The sequence below is a fragment of the Leuresthes tenuis genome, unplaced genomic scaffold, assembly GCF_036924035.1.
Source record: "Leuresthes tenuis unplaced genomic scaffold, fLeuTen1.0.hap1 SCAF_16, whole genome shotgun sequence".
Lineage (NCBI taxonomy): Eukaryota > Metazoa > Chordata > Actinopteri > Atheriniformes > Atherinopsidae > Leuresthes > Leuresthes tenuis.
Window position 1 is genome coordinate 3,896,793 of NW_027325370.1, and position 22,028 is coordinate 3,918,820.

At 41.2% G+C, this 22,028-nt stretch overlaps 1 protein-coding gene across 1 annotated transcript in view; it reads right to left on the reverse strand.

The window, feature by feature from the left end:
- The window catches only part of LOC140271390 (metabotropic glutamate receptor 7-like), a 62,757-nt gene extending 44,485 nt beyond the window's left edge, over positions 1-18,272 (reverse strand). Inside the window, exon 1 of the mRNA XM_072366589.1 lies at positions 17,070-18,272. Coding sequence (XP_072222690.1) covers positions 17,070-17,573 — 504 coding nt within the window. The 5' untranslated portion in view covers positions 17,574-18,272. The remainder of the gene's footprint in view (positions 1-17,069) is intronic.
- Between the last annotated feature and the right edge of the window lie 3,756 nt (positions 18,273-22,028).

The following is a 22,028-nucleotide window of genomic DNA, read 5'->3' on the forward strand; positions in this document are numbered from 1 at the left end:
TCTAATTGGACATCCAGAGCATCTAGAGGTATTTTAGATTTATCCCAAAATGTGAAAAAAATTACTGCAAATTAGTTCATCTCAATTTCTAAATCAACAAAAGTTCACGTGTTTCGCTTATTTATTCACCTCACATCCCAATAAAAACATGCATGTCAGTGCAGAGCCTTTATCAGACATCTTCAGCCTTTTTAATCACAAATACATGTTGGATTTTGGGTAAAGTACTTCATTGCAGATTCAACTGTTGCAGCGTATCCTCTACTTTAGTTTTATTCATATTTATAACCTCCTCCAAAAATGAAGAAAGGCTTTTCCAGTCTCCATCATTACATGTTTTCTAGGCACAACTTGTCCACCTCCAACTTCATCCATAGGTCTGCTTTATATGTTGCAGTGCTTAGTCCCTTGTGAAAATAGCACATGCTGAATTTCTGTTTTATCCAGATTATAGCCTGCAAACAAAGAAAAGACGTAAAAATAGACGTGTTTTTCTCCTACCTCTCCTCGTGTCTCCCATCTCTGCTCAGCATTATCAGCCTCACATCTCTCTGCCATTGTCCTGGCAGTGTTTTTTTTTCTACAGTGACCTTTTCTGAACAGTGTTTAACTGCTCTGTATGTTTATTGTTGCAGCTTTGGTAGAAAAATCACAAACACTAGCCCTTCCGAGTTGCCCACACTGCTGAACTAGCCTTGGTATTACATGACACGAAGTTAGGCTTTTATAATCCTTTATCTAACATGACCTTCCACCGTCTCCTTCTTTCCTCCCACTTCTCTTTTTCCTCACCCTCTGTCTCTCCCGCTCTCTCCATGCCAGTCCCCTGGGCAGCTCCAGTGCTCTGTGCCGGGCCTGTAAGCTCTTGCATGACTGCCCCGCCAGAGTGTATTTTAAGACAACCAGCATGTTTCTCCATGGTTATAGAGACTAGGTATGACTCACAAATCAGATATTTGACCAGGAGAGTCACACAGTAGAGTAAAGCTGAGGCGTGGGAGGAAAGTGTGGATAGCTCACAAAAGGGAACCTGATCGACCTCCCTCTTTCTATCTGGTAAACAGACTACTATTTCAACTCTTTTGGTATTTGAAATCGTTTCCCAACACCAAAGAGCTCTCAAAGCCTCATCAGAGGAGTGTCTGTGCTGAGGAGAGGCTTAGCATTCATGTAGCGGTACGTAAAGGTGTAGTGTTGCTGTTCTAAACACATTTCACAACTGGAAACTACTGACTGAAAGATCTTGCTGTCAAAGCTGACATGACAGTCAAGCTTTTATGATGTCGCTTGTGAGAGTTATTTAGTTCAGATACAATACTACTTCAAGCCATTTCGTGACGCTTCTTCTGATTTTGGCTTCACGCAAAGCGAGGCCCTGCAGAACAACGTGGTTCAGCAGAGCAGCCTTGATCATCATAGCTGTGCCGTTCACTCTCCTCAGGTGTGATGGAGACTCAACTCTCTGTGAGAATAAAAGCCTGCAGGTTTATGACTAAGTGTTATCAAATGCGTTTCTTTAAATCCACAGGATCTCACATTAGAGTTGGCTGTATGGATTTTTCAGACTGCAAAGTGCATTGTTCTGCTCTGTTCTGCTCGGTTCTCTCCGCAGTGTTCTTTATAGCCTGCATGATGACTTTATTTTCTCCTCTAGAAGAATATGAAATATCAATAAAACAACACTGAAATCTACATCCTTCTGTGCCCTTGGCAAGGGGAAAACAAGCATTTTCTAACATATCAAAAACGAATGGCAATGTTTGGAAACTGGTGAGGTGTGCAACATCCTTGCATGCTGTATCAACACGCTCTGCCTCTCTGCTCTGTCCAGCCTTAATACAGCTCTGACATATTATTAATCAAAGAGCGAGCATAGGTGCATGTTTTCCCCGCCTCCACCTGGAACACACTGCGTTTGACACATTCATCGACAGTCGTGCACCTGCAACAGTCTGACCTGCATCACAATGACTCTGACTGTACTATCTTCTGTCTCTCCCTGTATAGCTCTCTCTTCAGACTTGACAGAGCATCATCACCAGGCCCATTTCTCTCCTAATAGGGCAGACAATGCTGGTGAGCCTCCTCAATTTTATCTTTCCTGTCTGCTCCTCATGAAGAATTCTTTAGTAGGGCCATATAATTACAGACTGATCACAGCAGTGAAAAATATCACAGATACCATATTCTTTCTGTTAGTGTGTCTGATGGCATGCACTTGAGACACAGTATGCACTGCTTAGTGCAGAGCATTTTAATATGCAGCTTTCTGCTTGCTTGATATTGCATACAGTGCTGGCTGAATCTCTATAAGAGCTTTAATGTATCATATCAGCGACACCTGCATTCATACAATGAGCTAAAGGAAGGTAAATGCCAGCTGTAAAACTGTGCAGATGAGTATGGAAGTGCAACTCGACTATTTATTCAAAATAGAGATCCTTTTTTACCCCGTTCATTACTTTGCATGGTGCAGTCCTTCTCAGCATTAATATTCCTGTGTTACAGAATATAAGCAGAATGAGTTGCTTAAACTGAAACTCTTAGATTACACATCATCGACCGTGACTTAGCAGGGATGATCGTAAAGATTACGAGCTATAAAAAAGGCTATAGAAGTGAAAAACACAAGAAATGCAGTTGATATGAAAAGGAAAACAGATAAAGGACAACATAAAAATATTAAAAACACAATATCTATGTTAAAAAAAGACAAAAAAAGCTATATTACTGGTAATAAAAGTTATTCAAAAGACAAAAATGAGTGACAGGTCTTTAAGGTAGAGCATTTTCCTGTCAAGTGGGTGATTTTATTACACTCAGAATCGAAGCGCATGCAGGAGGACCTTTCACCCCAGCTTTATGAACACCTCTGTCAAAGTGAATGGCAGGCTCCAGCTTATTCCCATTTACCATCTATCACATGGCGAAAGCCTGGAAAGATCCGTCTCTGGGTCCCAGTGGCAAAAGCCCAGTCACTTTTCCTTTTCTGTGTAGATGGGGGGAGAACTGCCTCAGGATCTTAGGTTGCTTGTGACTGATTAGGAAATAAAAGTTCTGTCGGTAGTCAGACCACATGCCATAAGCTGTCAGTGTGACTGGGGTGACAATTGCATCTTACTTTTAAATCTCATAAGCCACCAAGTTGATGCTAAAAACTGCAGAATTCTGACAGGTGCATTTATAAGTTTGAGCTGATTCCTTGACAAAACTTCTAGGTTCAACAGTAGGTTGAAATTTATCTCTGGCAGCATATTTTTGTGACATTCTGACACTCAGGAGCCCTTTGTATCACATTTAACACGCAAAGCATCCCTTTAATCTCAGTTTTTAGTGAGTATCTTAGTGACTTTCATTTTGCTGGGTGATGACTTGTGATGACAGTCCAAATTCGCAGTTAAAAAAAATAGATGATGAACAAAACACAAGATTTCCAGCCAGGAGAGACTTGTTAGACTAATGTGGCGAGGATAGAAATCCCACGTTGGATCAATATTTTACCCTTGTACAGTGATAATCATGTTACTCCTGTCTTCAAGACAATTTCAGCTCCACATTTTGGTGAGGGAGACTCGTGTCAGGACTTCTTGTGCAGACAACATTTGATTATTGGCTCATGGTTTCTGTTGTAGACATTCAGCAGTATGCATTCAAAAGAGTGTCGGGATAAGATTTGGGTGCAGGTGGATGCATATTTGGGTTTTGAGGCTTTATTACAAGTGTAATTTTACTAATCCTGAATAATTTAATAATCAAACTCATGCCAGTAAATTGCACTAAACACTTTCTGTCATCCACTAAAGCTCAGATAACTGCAGAAATGTTTTTTTTTTGTACACTTGACATAACAATTTAGTATACTTACTATACTAAATCATTTCTGAACAACATGAGGAGATGTTACAATGCCCCTGACATTTGCTTTAGTTGTTTAGAATCCATCACACTGAACATTTGATAGTGCAGTGCATCTCCACGTCAGTCTGCTTCTTTGAAGTGCTTTTTAAAACATGACGAACCACTTGATGTCACATTAGAGTACCAGCTTCTCATACCAAAACAAACAGAAGCAAAACCTAAATCAGCCTGTTGTGCTTGAGCAGCTTGAAGGGCTCCTCACCTCTGTAGGGGTCGCTTTCTGAGTATCTTGATTAAGCCTGGGGCTGTTTCAAAGGGAGGGACTCACATGTATAACATGCACACACACATAACAAACAAGGAGTGTGGCTTTGCCCTCTGCCGTGGCTGGAATTAAAAAAACAGAAGGATAAAACCGAGCCTTTTAAAAAGACATATACTGTCTGGCTTACACACGTTTTTCTGCATGTAACAGCATACAAAGCCACGCATTAACACCAGAGAGACTTATTCTCTCTGCCAGAACACACTGATGATAACAGATTTCCATGATTCCGTTAAAAAAGGCAAGAAGAAGAAACTTTCTACAAAGAATGATCACCTGCCCCATACGCCGTCATTTCTGATCAATCACTGGACCAGTCAGAGCAGGCTGGAACATTTAGGAGGAGGGGGGTCTTAAAGGGCCGAGAGCAAAAGTGAGGCATTAAAGACTGAAAGTGACAAGCAGTGAGGCAGCAATGTGCAGTCTGAGGAAAAGTAATGTGATTTGTCAACATTAAAGCATGCAAACCTGTAAAACCTGCACAACTAATAAATGCACTTTACAGTCATTTAGCCTTAATCTGGAGACACTTTTGGCTGTAGCAGTGTAATACAATAACAGGAACAGTGAAAAGGAATTTAACTTGACAAGGTTATGTGCTCTTGAGCAGAAAGTTAATAAAGAAGGCAGCTCCAATAAAACTGAAAAAACCTGAAAGTAAAGCCCATTAAACATACATCTGCCACCTTCTTCACACTGCTGCGAATGATCCTCTGTCCACTTGTTACCTGACGGCCTCTGAGTTCCCTGATCTGCTCCGTGCTGCTGGTGTAGTGCATCACTTAGGGCATGTGACCTTGCGGTCCTGTCAGCAGCACACTGGCACCAAGGCCCAGCCAGAACAATGACCAATTGTCCGTTCAATGAGCACGAAGCATTTTCCAGGACTGTGCTGAACAACCTGCCAACTCAAAAGAAACTGGTCTTTCAGACGGAGCTTTTCTGTGTAAACAGATTCCCATTCAAACTCAGATCATGATTCATAAAAAGCAAGTGTCTTCACTAATGGACCAAGAAGATTTATGTAGAGCGTGTTTTCATGACACGTGCCTTTCCCATAATTCCTTCTCTCAGTGAGACAAAGTGTAGGAAGACTGCGCACCGACATGCAGTTCAGAGCCAGAATCAAAGATGTGGAACCGACGCCAGATCGGACAATTACCCTCAGACAAGTTAACCAACTGAAACAGGAGAGAAGCCCAGTCACGGACAATGGAGCTGTCACACATTACCACTGATGGCTCATCTTTATTTTCAACAGCAGCACAAATATGCATCTTTTTCAAAACAGCTCATGCGAATCTCAACCCTACTAATAACACAATCTGTCAGAGGAGCTGAAATAACACAAACACCCACAGCATTTTGAAGATAAGAAAGCCAGACTTGTAAACTTGTTGGCTCATTAGTCATCTGAAACACAAAACGTAGGACATGTTCTAGTTTTCTAGTCTATTTTATGGAAGAGCATCTGGGAGTTTGGCTAAAAAGAAAAGTTGCATACGTGTGAATTGAAACATTAATTCAAATTCCTATTGATAAATGACAACAGGCTCCACAGATGGGAATTCCTCTGCAGTTAAACCCGTGACTACCAAAGACAGCAAGGAATATGTGAACAGCATATTGCATGAACAGAAAATGCTATCTCTCTATGTGAGTGGGAACAGAAAAAAGTATCAAAGCCTTAGTGGTAAATTTGATTGCACATATCTATGACCAACAGAGAGTGCTTTTAAGTGCCTCATGTTTGCTTTCATTTTTTTTTTTCATCTTTGCTCATTAAGATTCTAAATTACAAACTCAGAGTTGATGAGCTCTTTCAAATATAAAGCTGCAATGTGCTTCCAGCTGTGCACACAAAAATTGCTGGAGGACTGCAGGTAAAGGATTAAAGGCACCTGAAACACCCACACATAGAGTTTTTTTCATGACATGGCATTGAGGTGTGTGAATTCCTCCGAGACACACCCCGACGTCAGCCATAATCACCACATCTCCACCCTCAGATTCAAGTACACAGAAGCATTTGTTTGTTGTCAGTCACATATTGACAGAAACTCCTCATCACCACCTTTATGCAATCCTCCCAGAAGCCTTAGCCAAAAATAAATCTAGTGGGTAAACTTGTGAAGTGCCAAACATCTGTCCACAAACTCCCTGAAATGTGATTTGTTCAAGCCAACACATACACACCCATAAAGCTATGGAACATATGACAACGTCCCTAATAAAACTCCTCCAGATGAATCAACAAAATACACCATTTATAACTGCCTCCTAGAACACAAAAAGCAACAATAAACAGGGCGGTATCACTATTTCAAAATGTTTCATAGTAATCCTAAAAGCTAGAATAAGGGCAGCTGGAATTGCCGATTCTCCCCACCAACTAGTTTAGAACTGAAGAAGCCTTAAGGATGAAAGGGGGGACATCTTAAAGATTCAAGAAAGAGAAGTCCAGTTCCCCCTTTTTCAAGCCCTGAGGATAAAAAAAATGATAATAGTGTTTTCATTTTACATTCTGATGCATATGTTTGGGTAGGATTTAGGAACAAAACTAACTAGAAATATTGGAGTTTGGATTTCCATACCAAGGTAAGGATTAGAGTAACAGCTTGTTGTTTGTGTTCAGGAGGGGATTATGATGGCATGATTATGTAGAGGACCTAAACAAATGTTTGTTTGGAGACTTTTGTTTAAATGACTTTCATACTTTCAGTCCCTCGAGAGGACGATCTTCTCTGACTCCAACCATCACCACCACTACTCTTCTAAGTCACAATAGGATGTGAGGCCAATCCCCTTGAAGTGAATTATGGATGATCTTTAATCTTTACTAATGCAATCAATTCATAACCACATATACACACTTTAACAGAGAAACTCAAGCAACTCTTGCACTCTATGCAAGATAGATGATTTTGGCAGAGAAAATTTGCAGGCAAATATAAAATTTCAATGGGTTTCGACCCCGGGTAGAAAGTGCATGACAGCTCTTTGCATAACCCATTAATAAGCAACCTGCTATTGATCCTTCTAGCCTCATTAAAGGCAACACATGAGTGCTTTAGTACTGATAAGGCAGTTAAAACACACTATATTCTGCCATCAATAGCTACTGGACAGTGGTCAAGGGTTGTTAAAGCAAACCTATTTGAAAGGGAAAAATGGCAGTGGTGATTGAGGTCTTCCCCCAAATCAATGGAACACTCACATGCAAGTATTGCACAAATCCCACAGGATTTGCATCTGAACACAGTAATCCTGTCAACTGATTTTTTATGTATGCTCGGGCTGCTGAAGCCCGGCATACTTTTCAAGCTCAAGAGAAAAAGACACACAAACAAGCTCAAACAGCCCTCTCACACCGCTATATAATCAGCCAGAGAGAGAGCAAGAGTAAAAGAAAAAAAACACACTCACTAAACATTATCTCGAGGGAAATACACACAAAATGAAATTGCAGTTAATGAAACTGAAGTTCTGCTCTTTCATTTTCAAATGCAAAATCAACAGGTATTTTAGCTTAACTACCCGAGGCCCATGCTGCACTCTAATAATTTAGTCTCCCTGTGAAGGTCCACATATTGCTGCTTGATATAATGGTTATATATTACTGCCTGTTGTTTGAAAACGTTCTGATGCACCCCGAAGCCCTGCTGCAATAACACAACTGAAGGACAAGGAACGAATTCCGGTGGCCATTTATTATATATTCTGTGAGGTTGAGCACACTGGACCTCAACATCTCTCAGCCACACACACACAGTGACAAAGGTACAAGCGAACACGGGCGCTGAGTTATTTTTTGTGGTACCAAGGACATTTTTTGGTTCAATTCACTCTTGTCTCTCTTTTTTTTTTTTAGAAATCCACTGTGGCAGAAAGAAATCGTACATAATACGATTAATAAGTAATAATTTCTGCTACTGGTGCTGTGCTCAAGGATACGTTATTGGGTTATCCTTCATTTGGCTGTGTTTACTTTAATAACCAGTTACACATTTCTAAAGTATTGAAACATCAAACACAGAGAGCATCCTATTAGGAATATTTTCTTGACATATCTGATTCTATCAAGCAAAAAATTACACCGAAGTTGCTCCTTTTGACTACTTTTTTGACAAAAATACTTTAAAAATAACTTCTTAATAGAGTCAATCATAACTGTGACTTGTGGAAAAAAAAAGCCACTGTATCTGTATGACTCGATATCACCAGAACAAACTGAGACAATGTATCCCCACTCTGGCTGGAAGAAGGACCTCTGTGTGTTCCTTCTCTTATCTCATAGCTCTCGTTGCCATGTGCGGTGTCTCTTTCTTATGTCTTGCCGCTCTTCAGCTGTATCCTCACATTAGAGTCCTCACATAGACCTGCAGTCTAAGCAGAGCCTCGTGTTATCAACCTCCAGGGACAGCAAGACAGCCATGTGAGCATTGCACCTTCTTTTCCTTTTAAGCTAGAAACAAGCTACAAAGTGTATATATAATGAAATTTTTAGTGTACTGTTGCATTAGCTGCTCTGCAGAAACGTAACCGTAATGGAGACAATGAGACTCTGCTACGGTCCAGACAACCTTGAAATTTTGCACAGACATTTTTAGCCCTGGGAGATTGAATCCTAATGACTTTGGCCATCCCATGAAATTTCTTTTGTGATTGACTTTTGGTGAAATGTCTCAAAAATTCCTCTGGGTGGACAGGCCTGAAAATGGGTACAGTCATGCATCCCCTCGGGTTCCTGTGCTTCAACTTTGGAGATCAATTATCATTTGCTCTGATGTAAAGACCAAGTCAAACTTTTGTGTTTGGTCATTGCTTGGTTTTTTTTTTTATCACAAAACACATACAAAACTTAAGTTTTTGTTATTATCCTCGGCTTTGATTTGGCTTTGGCTCTAACTAGCAAATACATGCTTCTTAGCTTGGTCCTGATGGTAGAATTTCCAGCATGTCCCCAAATAGCCTAAGACAGCTGCAAACACTATAGCTACATGTATTTATAAGAATGATATAAGTATTTGATATGCAGTTTATAATATACACCATATACAGTGGTTGTAAGCTGCTATAATGACAATTGAGGTGGCCATTATGGCCTATTTATACAGGCCTTTAGACAGGGATGGACACAATGAATACATGTAGAAATAGCACGGTACAACGATTCTGCAAACATATAAAGGCATTAATTAATTGCATTCACTGGATTTCATGTTCAGCCAGAAGCTTTGCTGATATCCCATGTTAATCTAATTCATTAATGCATATAGACATGTTTATATACTTTTCCCCTGTTTGCATTGGACATATCCAACAATCTGCCCCTAAAAAAAAACCTTTACTTGATCAGACTTTTACACATATATTGTCACTTTAATACAGATATTTTCGCTTTAAATTGAGTACTATCTCGATTTTAAAGAAATTAAAAATAATGAGGTCGCTCCAAACAGACTTTGTTGGTGTACATGGGAAGACAAAAACAATTGTGAGCATAGTTGAGTATCAATAATTCAGTCGTGGTGACGAAGGAATACAAAGGAAACAGTTTTTTATATAACTGTAGACATGACAATTCGATTGTGGATAACACTGAATAATACACACAGAAAGCACTTTAGGTAACTAGAGACGCTAAATGATAATAACAATAATAATATAAAATATATATGTTGTAAGATTTGAGAGATTTGCTGGTTTAGAACCTTCTCTGTATGAGTGTCAGTGGAAGTGTTTCATAGGTGGCTGGGCTCCATTCAGTAGCTACTCTGTAAAGGTCAAGTTAAAAACAAAGACTGTACAAGATTCAGGTATTTTTTTTAGTTCTACTGCTCAATAGATTAAAACACCTTCGCATTTTGCCCGCTTTGTTATTTCACAGTTGGATGTATCTCAAAATCCGCTTGCAGATGGAGGTAGGAGGTCCACCAGCAATTAAAATCATGTTTTCTGTCAGCAGTTTGTTTTGTTACAAACACCAGTCACACATTTATTGTATGCAGCAGGATATTTTATCTTTAGACTAATTACAATGAACTTATTACAGATATTTATACTGCTCAGGAGTGTGGTAAACACAAGCCTTTCTCCTTGTTTCTGACTTGTTTGAACCCTTTTTTCTTTCATGTCCTGAGAGGAAACTCTCCCTGACAAATAAATCCACAGCATTAGTCTTAAGTGCGGTATAATTTCTGAATGGGGAAAAATGTTCAGAGAGTGATAAAATGGAGAACAAAGCACAGAAGAGAAACCTCAACACAATGCCTACTTCTGAAGGGGCAGACATCATCACAGGCAGGACTAAAACCGGCCTTCTAACAACTTTAATTGACTAATTTACCACAATTTAAGGAACTGAGAGATAAGAGCATAGCACAATACAGGAAAAAAAGAGAGCGGTATAAGAAAGATAATGTTTCACTGTCAAACTTTATCCTGATTTCCATTTCTTTCTCACACAAGGACACAAAATCAGCTCGCTATTCATTCTCTCTGCACTGAATGTTGCACAGATGTCAAAACCAACTCGTATGCACCTGATAAGACCTTAGTTTTCTGCAGAAGCATCGGCGACAACATTTTGTTTTGGAGAAATGAGGGAAAAGCCGACCAGCGGCCAGCAGAGACCTCCTCATGCCTCTCCACTCATCCCAATAAGAGGATTGGACATAATGGGGTTTCCTCTTCCATGGCTCCTTCTGCTCACCAGATAAACTGCAGAAAGCTTTAAAAAAAAAAGTCTAAGAGTGCTATTCTTGTCACATTTTATAGTCAATCGGACAATAAGTTTAAACTTCTGCGGGTACGACCTCATTGTGAGCGGGGCTAAGCTTTTAAGCAGGTGTCCTTTTCCCCTCTCAATTGCATTGGGATAAAATAAAAGCAATAACTTCACTGGTAGAGTCAAGCTGCTGAAACTGTCAAACAAAAGCCCCCAACTGATGTAGAAATGAGGAACGGCAACTCATTAGAGACTCAACATTTATCCGCTATGAGGGGACAAGCTATTACATGTCTACAAACAAAAATGAATGCAATAGCTGTGTTTTCATTGAGAAACATTTATTCATATAGGAAGCTATTATGTCACTGAATAATAAAGCACACTATCCTTCCCCCCAGGCCTGTGGGAGTAACCTTCATATTCGGTGTTCATAGCTTCACATATTCTCCTTTTGGCAGGCGGCTGACCTAACCACCTCATGTCAAAAGCAATGACAACTTGTCTAACGCCCGGATATTTTATTCATTTTATTAATATTGCATCAGCTACTAATGCTATGTTGTTTTTGGGTGCATGAATATATATATGAACAAGACTCCCTCACAACGTTTCTCACAAAAAAAAGAGCAAATGGTATGGAATTTTTAAGAGCTAAGCCGTTTGTCAACATTTCTTTGTAGATACCAGTTTCGCCTTTTGACAAATGACTCTTGTCTTGTAAACAGCACACTAAAAGTAGATTGTCATCTCAGCAGATCAGCTGTTTTCAGTGCTCAGGATGCTGCCTCTCAGTCCAAGCAGATAATACTAGAGGGATGCCTTCCCTTGCATCTCCGGTCATTCCCCAACGTTTCACCAACATAGCTGAGATGCTCCAAGACAGAAATCAATCTTGCTTTGCTAAATTCTTCCAGATTTCAATGTGTTTGTAACCTGGCCTAGGAAATTGCAACACTTACCAATATCCAGCCAATTTAAAGTGCAGATGGGATTGACTTCTCTTTGGGTAAGTATTGATTTAAATCCTTGTTTTTATAACTACATGCTTGAAGAACGCGAGCAGTTTAAAAAGGTTCATGCTGAGCAATTGGCCATGACTGCAAGAGTAGAGAACAGAAAAAGTGACTTAAAAAAGGTGCAAAACTCTCAGTTTGTACATTGCCACTACTGGCACTTGCAGCCCAACTGGTCCACATACTGTAACTCCCTCTCCGCCACATGCATTTTGCTACAGTATGTGAGTAAACCATACGTTGCCAATTCTGCCTAAATGGCTAAAATGAAAACCAGCAGGGCTCATTATCACAAGGACCAGAGGAGAGACTCACTGGACTACAGATAAGCTCATGCATATAGACAGAAAACCAGTAAGAACACATAACAACACATTTATCAATACGTTTCCCAATTCACTCTGCATTTTCTGGAAGCAGGGTAATATTACTTTGCACCATCATATTCTTTCAGCACTTTTCTGAAAAAGCACTGCATGTAAAGGTTTAGATATATAACACCTAAAGTCCAGTTTTTTGGATTTTAGTTTGTTAAAAATTGTGTGAGATTTGTGTGGGAGGCAGTAAGAAAATTCAGCACCTGAGCTTTGCAACGAGTGAGTCATCTGTCATTCCTGGTGAAGGATATCATTACACCAAGGTAAAGTCTGGCCAGGTCACCAGAGGCTGACACAGAGACAAAAAGATAAATAACCATGCAAGCTTACATCACAGCTACAGCTCATTTAGAATCGCTACTCAACCTCAGATGTATGTTTTCTTTGTTTTTTTTAACTGTGGGAGGAAGCCTGAGCAGTCAGAGGATACATGTGGACCTCCCTACAAATAGTCCTCACATGAATTCAGCCAGTTCCCAGACTCTCAGCTTATAATATATTTCATCCATTCTCTCTAATGGCCATGTTTTAGTTCACATTTTGACACGATCAAGTAAAACATAGAAAGAATCATCTGTGCGGATTGGTACCAGCTCCAGCAAAGATACTCATTAAAACGTCGTGACTTCCTGTGTTTAAACAGTGACACTGTGGAGTTCTACCTGAAAATGGGAGTGAAATACAACTTTAAACCAAACAGAGTCGAGTGCAGACTTTCTTCATACCATCTAGACTCGAGGTGAAATAAGTGTTGCACAGCCTGACAAAGAGTGGGTCTGGGTTTAGAGGAAAGGGGGTGTACTGGATTCATAACACAAGACAAAACAAGAAAATCAATGCCAAACAGAATGCAGATCAATTGTTTTATCTAAATGAGCTTGATTTAATCATTTCTGAAAGGGAAAATTGTAATTGACTATAGAATTTAATTGACTCCACAGCCCTGCACACAGGCTCTTTCTTATGTTAATGCACAAGACTAAAGATGGCCTGGATATGACTGGGCAGGTTTGACAGCTTATTAAAATTATCCGTATCCAAACACATTTTTAATTTCCATCAGCAGGGTAAATCTTTACGGAATTTTCACATGCACACAACTGAGAATATCCAACCTATCCTCATCTCTTCCTGCATTTTGTGCCTCATGTTGTCAGAAACATTTTTGTTACACTTTCTTCCCATGTTCATTAGTCACGTTTGCACAGCAACAAGACAACAGACTCAGTTCACTCTCATTTTTAATGCTATGCAAATGGCATGTTAGGAAATCATTTCCTTCCCTACCCATGTTTCCGACAAAGGGTAAACTGTACTAAGTCTGGTCTCTGTGTCACAGTCTGAAAAGCAGCCAATTAGTAAGCGATGGAGAGAAAATACAAGAGCTGAAACCTCTGGTTTGGTTCATTAAATGTCCACAAGACAGCTGAGTTTTCACCCCCTCAACAACGGTAATAGGACAGTTTGTGAGAATATGTGTGTACGTGCACATCCTGTGTATATCTACTCAAATGCTGCTTGACATACCAACAGTATCCTTCATCATTTGACTGAATAAAGCACAGGGGATGTGACTAATTGACTTAGTAGCAATAGTAAGACATTGGCAACCAGATATACTTAACTTTTGCTGTTTAGAGTCAGCCAAAGTCAAAGCTAGCAATGCAACATACACACACACAAGCACACAGGACCCCCTTATTCTTTTGCTGTCCATCTCTTCCACTGTCAGTTGAATAGATCACACCGCAGGGCTTCCATCTCCTTCAAATCAGTCACAGCGATGAATTCTGTGAAAAAGTAGAGCCGACTGGAGCCTGTCAGTGCCATGAGTGCCGAGGATGTCAATGCCTCACTCAGACAGCTATTCTACGGGGGCAGCTTCCCCAGACAGGAGGACAAGACGGAGTTCACCTGGATTCAATACAAAGTTTTGCCTCTGCCTTTGGGAGAAGAGAAGATGCGACAGAGAGTGGCAGACTGCACTCTCCGATGTAAATGTCATCTGGTTAAAAATCTATTTCTCGATTCATTTACGTGGCCAAAACTTACAAACGGGTAAAGTTGCCCGGTCTATTCAACTGCAGGGTCACCTCCTTCTCTTTATACTCAGGAGCAGAAAGGAAAGTCTGGTTGATTTTTCAAAGGTGCACAGCACCACAGATTCTGATAACAATTCAAAAGTTTGGCTGATTGATTTTTTTTTCATGTGGCATTGTTGATTCTCATTTCCAACACAGCACGAAAGGCACTGAAATAAAAACATCTTAGCAGCAAATCGGCCTCGCCATGGCAACAATATTGATCAACCCTCTTGGGTCCTCTGAAAAATCTATCCCTCGTGTCAATTTCCCAGCATTAACAGTTCAGCAGCCACTCGTGTCTTGAACAGACAGGCATGATATTTAGAATTGGGCAATAAAATGTGCAATCATTACTTAGCTTCCCTGATGATTCATTTATCACAGGAGTGAGACACCAAATGACCTATTGATATTCATTGTGAACAATATGGCAAGAAAGGTAGGAGGATAACTTAGGGAGAAGTCAGTGTCCTCAGGTTTTAAGTGGAAAGGTTCTTCTTCAAAGTCTAATGGATTCCTTGACTGTGAAGTATTTTCAGTGATTAAATAAAATTTAAATTGACTATGACAAGTAATGAAACACTTTGTCCAGAGCTCATTTGATGCTTCTTATTTTAGATTTTCTTATCTTAATCATATCTAAGTAGGCGTCCTCTCGAGCTTTTGATGCTTTTATTTGGAATTATTTAATGATTTAGGGATTGCAGCTGAAAACAATGTCAGATATCTCTATTTCCTGCCAGACTGCAATCAAATGCTGAAAGACTAATGAGGGTAAATGGGCTTGGAGCTCTCAAATCTGTATTGATTGTGCAATGTCATGTGGTCCCACATTTAATTTTGCATTCTTACCACCAATAAGATCATCACTGCTGGCACCACTGGGAGCGAATGTGTGCTGAGGTGCAAACGGATTCAAAGAAAGACTGGATTTATCTTCTCTCCGGTGTTTCAATCTAGCTTTGCGGCAACATTTTGGGGAAAATGCAGAGTGATGGATGACGCTGCATGACAACTGCTGTCACTCCACAGATTCCCCAAGCTTGATTACAACGGCTGAGCTTCAGCACCATGTCGCGCATGAGCTACACCTTGACTCTGACAAGTTTGACACTCACAGGCGTGCAAGTCCAACTGGTGAGAGGAGGAAAGAGTGAGGAGAATTAGGGACTGATCTTTCCTCCCTAAAATCCCCTAAATTTCACAATTCCACACGTTATTGTGGCACTTGCATGAAACAGAAATAGTCTTAGAGGGCTTGCATTTTTGCAACAAAATAATGAGTATAGGAAGGATGTTTCATAGCACGACTGGAGGGTTTTAAACCAACTTGGATTCATAAAAATTTAATGTGCCAACAATCAGTGAAGGAAAGCCCATGCTTAAATTGTGGTGGGGATGATCAGTCAAACTGTCTAGCGAATGAAGCCACAAAACCCCAGAGGATAACAGTAAAACTATTGATAAATAAATAAATAAAAGTTATGTGTATAAAAACGTGTGTGTGTGTGCGTGTGCATGTGTGTGTGAAAAGTAAGAGGAAAAAATGGGCTAATGGCTTGTTATGCTCGTCAGTGGTCCTACAGTTGCAGTTAACAGATATTAACAGCCGGGCCGATGGTTCATCTTATTGAACTGAAACAAAACACTGCACAACAAGACTGTGAGTTGCAATCTGCAACCACAAAGCATTAGCACAAAGACGGCTGCTCTGATGATCCTCCTCAGCTTCAACACTCATGTTCCCACACAAGCAAAATGGGCAGAATTCTACGCATTTGATGAGGCGTCCATGTGCTATTTCGAGTAATTAGCTATTTTGCTATGGAGAAGTGTTTTAAATAATTAAGCTGCTGTACTAGGTGCCCTGCTGCCACTTCCCATTCCACTGCAGCACCAGCACTGGGCCAACACCAGTTGACTCTCAGCCAACAGGAACAGATATCTAGTCCCATGGACCCAAGTAAAGTCATTCTTGAAATAAGTAGCTCAAATATATACCACTGACTTGCAGCCATCCAGCTCAATTAGGCTGCAAAGAGTTTGAAACAAGTTCATTTTGAGGAGAGGCCCCCTGTAGATAAAAGGAAGCCAATTCAACCATAAATCAAGGCGTTCAACACAATTTATAAAAACGCCTGCAGTCTCAACATACTAGAGGGTCATATAATCATGTGCAATCACATGAAATAGGCCTGTTATCCTCAGAAGGGGGTTGTTGGGTTTGGGTGTGATTGTGTCAGGCTGTCAGTGCCCACTCATCCAGACCCCGGAGTGAGACAGGAACAGACGGGAGCTGTTCTTTCAACACCACCGGGGACATGCAACAGCACACTCAGCTGTCGCATCCACACAGTGTAGTGGGTCGGAAAACCACCCGAACTCACCTCACCTGCTTTTTTTAAATCAGTGTTTTAGAGTGGAGACGTGTCTCGGGGAGAAATACTCATAACAAACATCAAGTCGAATACCATCAAGTAGAAAACAGCAGAATGCTCTTCACAAGGAAGTGTGCTTTGCAGTTTTTTATTGTTCAACGCTTCACTTCGTCTGCTTCTTGTTACTCGGGAAAGACGCATTACTTCCTCTTTCCCTAAAGTGCATAATTATCAGCCACTTTACACTGAGGCTAAAATCGTTTAAAAAAAGCTACAAAAAAGCGCACTCTTAAAGACTTGCCTGAAACAGACGAAGGATGTTGGCAACCATGATCGATACTGAACTCGCCGAGGCTCCGATGACTCCCACCACTTTTTCAGGCTTGACAAATACCGGTGGCTCCCCATTAGTGCACCTCACGTCGGAGGTGTCCTTCGTGATCAGGGCTTGCACGAAAGTTAATGATTGCTCCAGAGCATATGTATCCCTCGAACAAGTGTCAAGCACTCGCGCGCCTAAGGTGATGTTGGGTAAGAGTTGCTCGTCCAGGTTAATTTGGTCCAAAGCGTACATCATGGCCTCAAGCCGCTGAATTCCGTTCTCCTTTTTGAGGTCCCCGCACGGCGCGCCGTCGATCCCTCTTGAGTGCACCGGGAAGAGTCCACCGAGGGTCAGATGCCCCTGAGTCCGTATTGAATGGGGTGCATAAGTCTCCTGGGACAGCGCGAAATCCACCACAGTGCTCATGAGCCAAAACAGCCTCCACATAGAGCTCAGATTCACGCGCACACCGGGACGAGCCATTGTCAACTTTTAGGAAAGATGCAACCTGCAATCCGCCGACGATTAAACCAGAGAAGGCTGAGAAGTTAAAACGAATCCATTCTTGTCAGCAAGGAGGTAAATCAACAAGCTGTGCTGAAGAAACGAGACGGAGTAGAAGGCTCAGGCGAACTGCGCCCATCGTTTTGCAGCCGGGAGCGAGCGGCGCAGCTTGTTGAACAGTGAAGCCCCCAACGGTAGTTCAGCTCCCTCGGAAAGGGAGGCTGCGTCCATTAGTTAGATAAAATACCAACGAGAAAAGACGAGCCACGCGGATTAACTGGCCTAATTTTGGTCCATTTATGCTAAATCCAAAAGGCGATTGGAAACACAATAAAACCGTGACCAAGATCTGACATATCTTCACACCTTTACGCTGCAAATAAACCAAGTAAAGAGTAGTGAATCTCAGAAATGATCTCTCAAAATCAGCACTTAAAATGTTGGACCGGCAGAAGTGGGTGACATTCTTCTTGCTCAGAACAACTCACAGAAAGCGCAGGGATGCCTCGCTCGACTGTGGCGTCTGCCTCCCAGGGGTGCGCGATCATATCCACAGTCTCCGAAGAGAAAGAGAGAGGGAGCGCGAGAGTGAGAGGGGAAAAAACGATTTATACCAGCGACCACTGAGCAGAGGATAGTGAAAACCCTGGTTCTTTCTCCATCTCCGCAACCGGTCGTATTTAACGCGAAATGAATGAGTCACAGCCAGAGATTCGGGGCGAGTTTTCAGCCCCTTTCCATGTGAGACGTCATTCAGCTGGCAGGGGGGGGAGGATTGGGGGGGACAGATTAGCATCACTTCATTGCAAGGTTTCCAGGAAGTTAGAGCTCAGAGTCTTCAGACATGAGAGAAGGTAAACAAGACCAACAAATGCACTTAGAGGTTTGAATAATGAGACAATTGTTCCTTTGAGTGCCTCTCAGTGTGCTGCATCTCCGCACTATAATCTTTCTCTCTTTATTTCTCCTCCCTCTTTTATCCCCCTCAAACATACGAGCACAAACAAACACGGCCTCTTCTTCTTCCTCTTTTCTTTGGACGTTGACGGTGGCAGGCGTGAAGTGCAGATTGGTGGCATTATGAAAATCAGCCGCGAGCAGATGAAGTCCTTCACCCACCCGCTAAAGAAAAGTGCCTTTCCTGAAATAGTTTTGGACTCATTACTGACTCATTACACCTTTAAAACGATGGAAGGAGGGAGAAGGGAGAATAGACACGTTTGGAGGGGTCCAGGCTGGTCTCCCAGGCAACCCTCCTTCTGAAGACACCACTGATTCATCCTGAGCACCCCCACACACATCACGCTGGCACACACACTGATGAGAAGGAGCATGGAAGCCACACATCTTAAAACACTACCATCAACAAACTATTTAACTGCCCAGATGGTTACTATTATTGTTCCTTTTTACAATTAAGCAGACTATGATCATTTGCATCAGCCAGGGACTCACTTGGCAATTTGAGGCATTAATTAAAAAGGAAGTTTCTGCTTGTTATTCAAAGTGATCTCATATTCAAAATGACAATAACAATCATTGTTAGACTCCTCTAATGATTACATGCTAAGTAGGTTACAGTGTGCTCGAAGGTGCTAATGAAGCACTTGGTAAATTCATAATTCATGTGTAAGCTTTCATTTTAAAGTCCCTTCAGAAACTGGCCACTTTTGAACAAGCCACCACTCATCAAAGAATGACATCTGCACGACTGCTGGTGAAATATTACAGCCATGCTCAGGCAAAAAGTCAAACAAAAAAAAAGAAAAAAGAATAGATTAAGAAAGAAACTCATTGAACTTATTCAACCCCTTCACTTAATCAAAACTAGTACAAAAGTTGACACAGAATAATGTTCACTTCTGTGTTGCAGCGCCTCTTCTTTTAAAAATACAACAAAATACATCATCTGGACGGCAGCATGTGGCTCTTACACCTGTATTGTTCAGCATTAGCGGTGTCTTCACGGGTGTAATGCCACGTGCACTGACACACTGCCATGAAATCCCATAGGCTGGAGCACGGAGCATCCCCAATTTGCAAGATTACTCTCAAGATTTTAATTCTTCACCACATGACACTTTTCCACTTCTCCCCGGTCCATCTTCTGTCCAAGAGAAGGCTGCAGTATTTCTAAAGTGTTTTTCTTTTCATGATAGACTTTGAACCTGCATTTTTGTGGATGTGGGCACAAACTATGTTCACTGACAACTGTTTTCAGAGGTTTTCCTGAGCCAATGCAGTGATTTCCAAGACAGACTCGTGTGTTTTTACCTACAGATTGTGGCCATTCAGTAGTGGCTTTCAGCCATTGCTCCTGCAAACAGGGATTTCCTTTGATTCTCTAAATTGTTTAATCATGACATTAACTTACTCAGACTGTTTAATCTCCTTTCAGAATTTACATTAATAATTGTTATTCTTAAGCTTTTGAACAAGTAGAGACAAATCCCTCTCCAACAACACTCCTGAAAGACTCAGCTCCTCTTGGATGTTCTCTTTGTACCCAATCATGCTAATGACCTGTGGCCAATTAAACTAATTATTTTTTAGATGTTTCCTGGCATCAAATTCAACTTGAGCATATATTCTTTAACAAAAAAAGAATCCCCCCTGGATGTGTTGTCCTTGTATTATCACCAATTCAATGTAAGGTTTAAACTTTCAAAATAATTGCATTTTATTTTCAAACATATGTGCGCCGCATCTCAATCTATTTTCCAAAAGTATTGCAGGATAAGTCAGTAAATCTACTGGGGCACAGAGTAATAAGCAACATCTGCAATCCACTTTATTGTGAAAATTATTATCAAGCATAGAATCCCACTTTATGAACCTGGTCAATCCATTAGATTCTGTTCAATTAAAAGATTACAGAGGGTGATGTAGCTGTAATTGAAACTCACCCCATTGACATAACCAGGCCTGAATGGACACATTTCTAATTAATTTAATTGAATGGAGACTAATTCAAGCCAATCACAACCATGTGTTGTATTTAGCTCCATCAGCCACACTGAATAAGCTAATTTCTTTCAACAGACAAGTTGTTCATGTCCAGCTCCAAGCAGATATTTGGGTCCAGATATTGTACACATTCATGAGACAAACTAAAAATACATTAAAGGTGTCAGAACTGCTGGGAAGAGACTGCTGAGAGGAGAAATCGGGTAGGAGAGTGGAGGGAGGCAGATGGCCACCTCCACTGTGAGCACACTGAGACAGACAGGCAGGCCAGGAAAAATGCAGCAACAGCTTCCACAAATGACACCCTGAGAGAATGGTGTCGCAACGCACAACACTAATTCCAATGCTTGGACTCTGCAGAGAGAACCCAACTCCCACTTACTCTGTCAACGAAAAGGTTACTTTTGAAAAATTGGGCCCTCACCGTGATTTAATTCACTGACTAACCCCAAGAAGAGGGGCCTTTCCCCAGGGAGGCTGTGTGATTTAGACTGAGATTACACTTCAGTTTGGATCTTCTCTTTCTCCAGCCTCACCTTCACAACAACAAGTCACGCGTACGCACAGGTACTCGGATAAATTCCATTTCAATTCCATCATTGGATGAGGTCGCAAGCAAATATCAAGGAAGGAGAGAGACTGTAGACTGACAGGAGTCTATTTCAATTAAGGGGACAAAAATGGCCAAATACGGCCGAGGTTTCCAGAAGCCAGAGGTGTGAAACACCTTTGAACACCCCCACTAGATAAATTATAGACTGCTATAAAAAGAGCCAAAGCCTTGGTTTCTAGCATTCAATAACATGTCTGCTCGATGCTGTCTTCTTTAAATCAATTACGGGTCTGGCACCATGCGCTCCTTAAAAGAACAACAAATCAAAGAACAATAAAAAGTCAACCAGCAGGACAAGAGGCAATAAGATTTCCTTTTGGGCTGACACCATGCACAATGGGTTCTGTCTGTCAAATTAATTAACCCAGAAACCTGTTTAATTTCCAGACACAAATGAAAGGGTGACCGTATCCACAGGAAGGAAATAACTCCAGAGCAGGAGGTAATTGCATGTCGAGGTGATTTGTTCGAAAGCACGCGGGCCACCGGGCTGTTTGGAATCATGCATATTCTGTAAAGGGTGAGGGGTTAATGTTAGAACAATGTAGGGGACAATGTTGGATTAGCAAAGTGAAGGTCACTGGGCTGACTCCCCCCCCCCACCCCATGTCTCATCTTGTACCATCTGCTTTGGAATAATAAAATCAGGATATCTGAGCTTTTCTTTATCGCTGTGAGCAGAATCAGTCCCTGTGAGGACAAAGAAAAAAAACATATTGTAATTCTGCAGGCATGCTGTATGAGAAGACAAATTCCTACCTCTTGTGCTGTTTATGCTGAAGACAGAGCAGGTGCACTGCAGCTAGGACGATAGACTCTCCACACTCTCACTTAGGACTGTAATCCATCTGTCA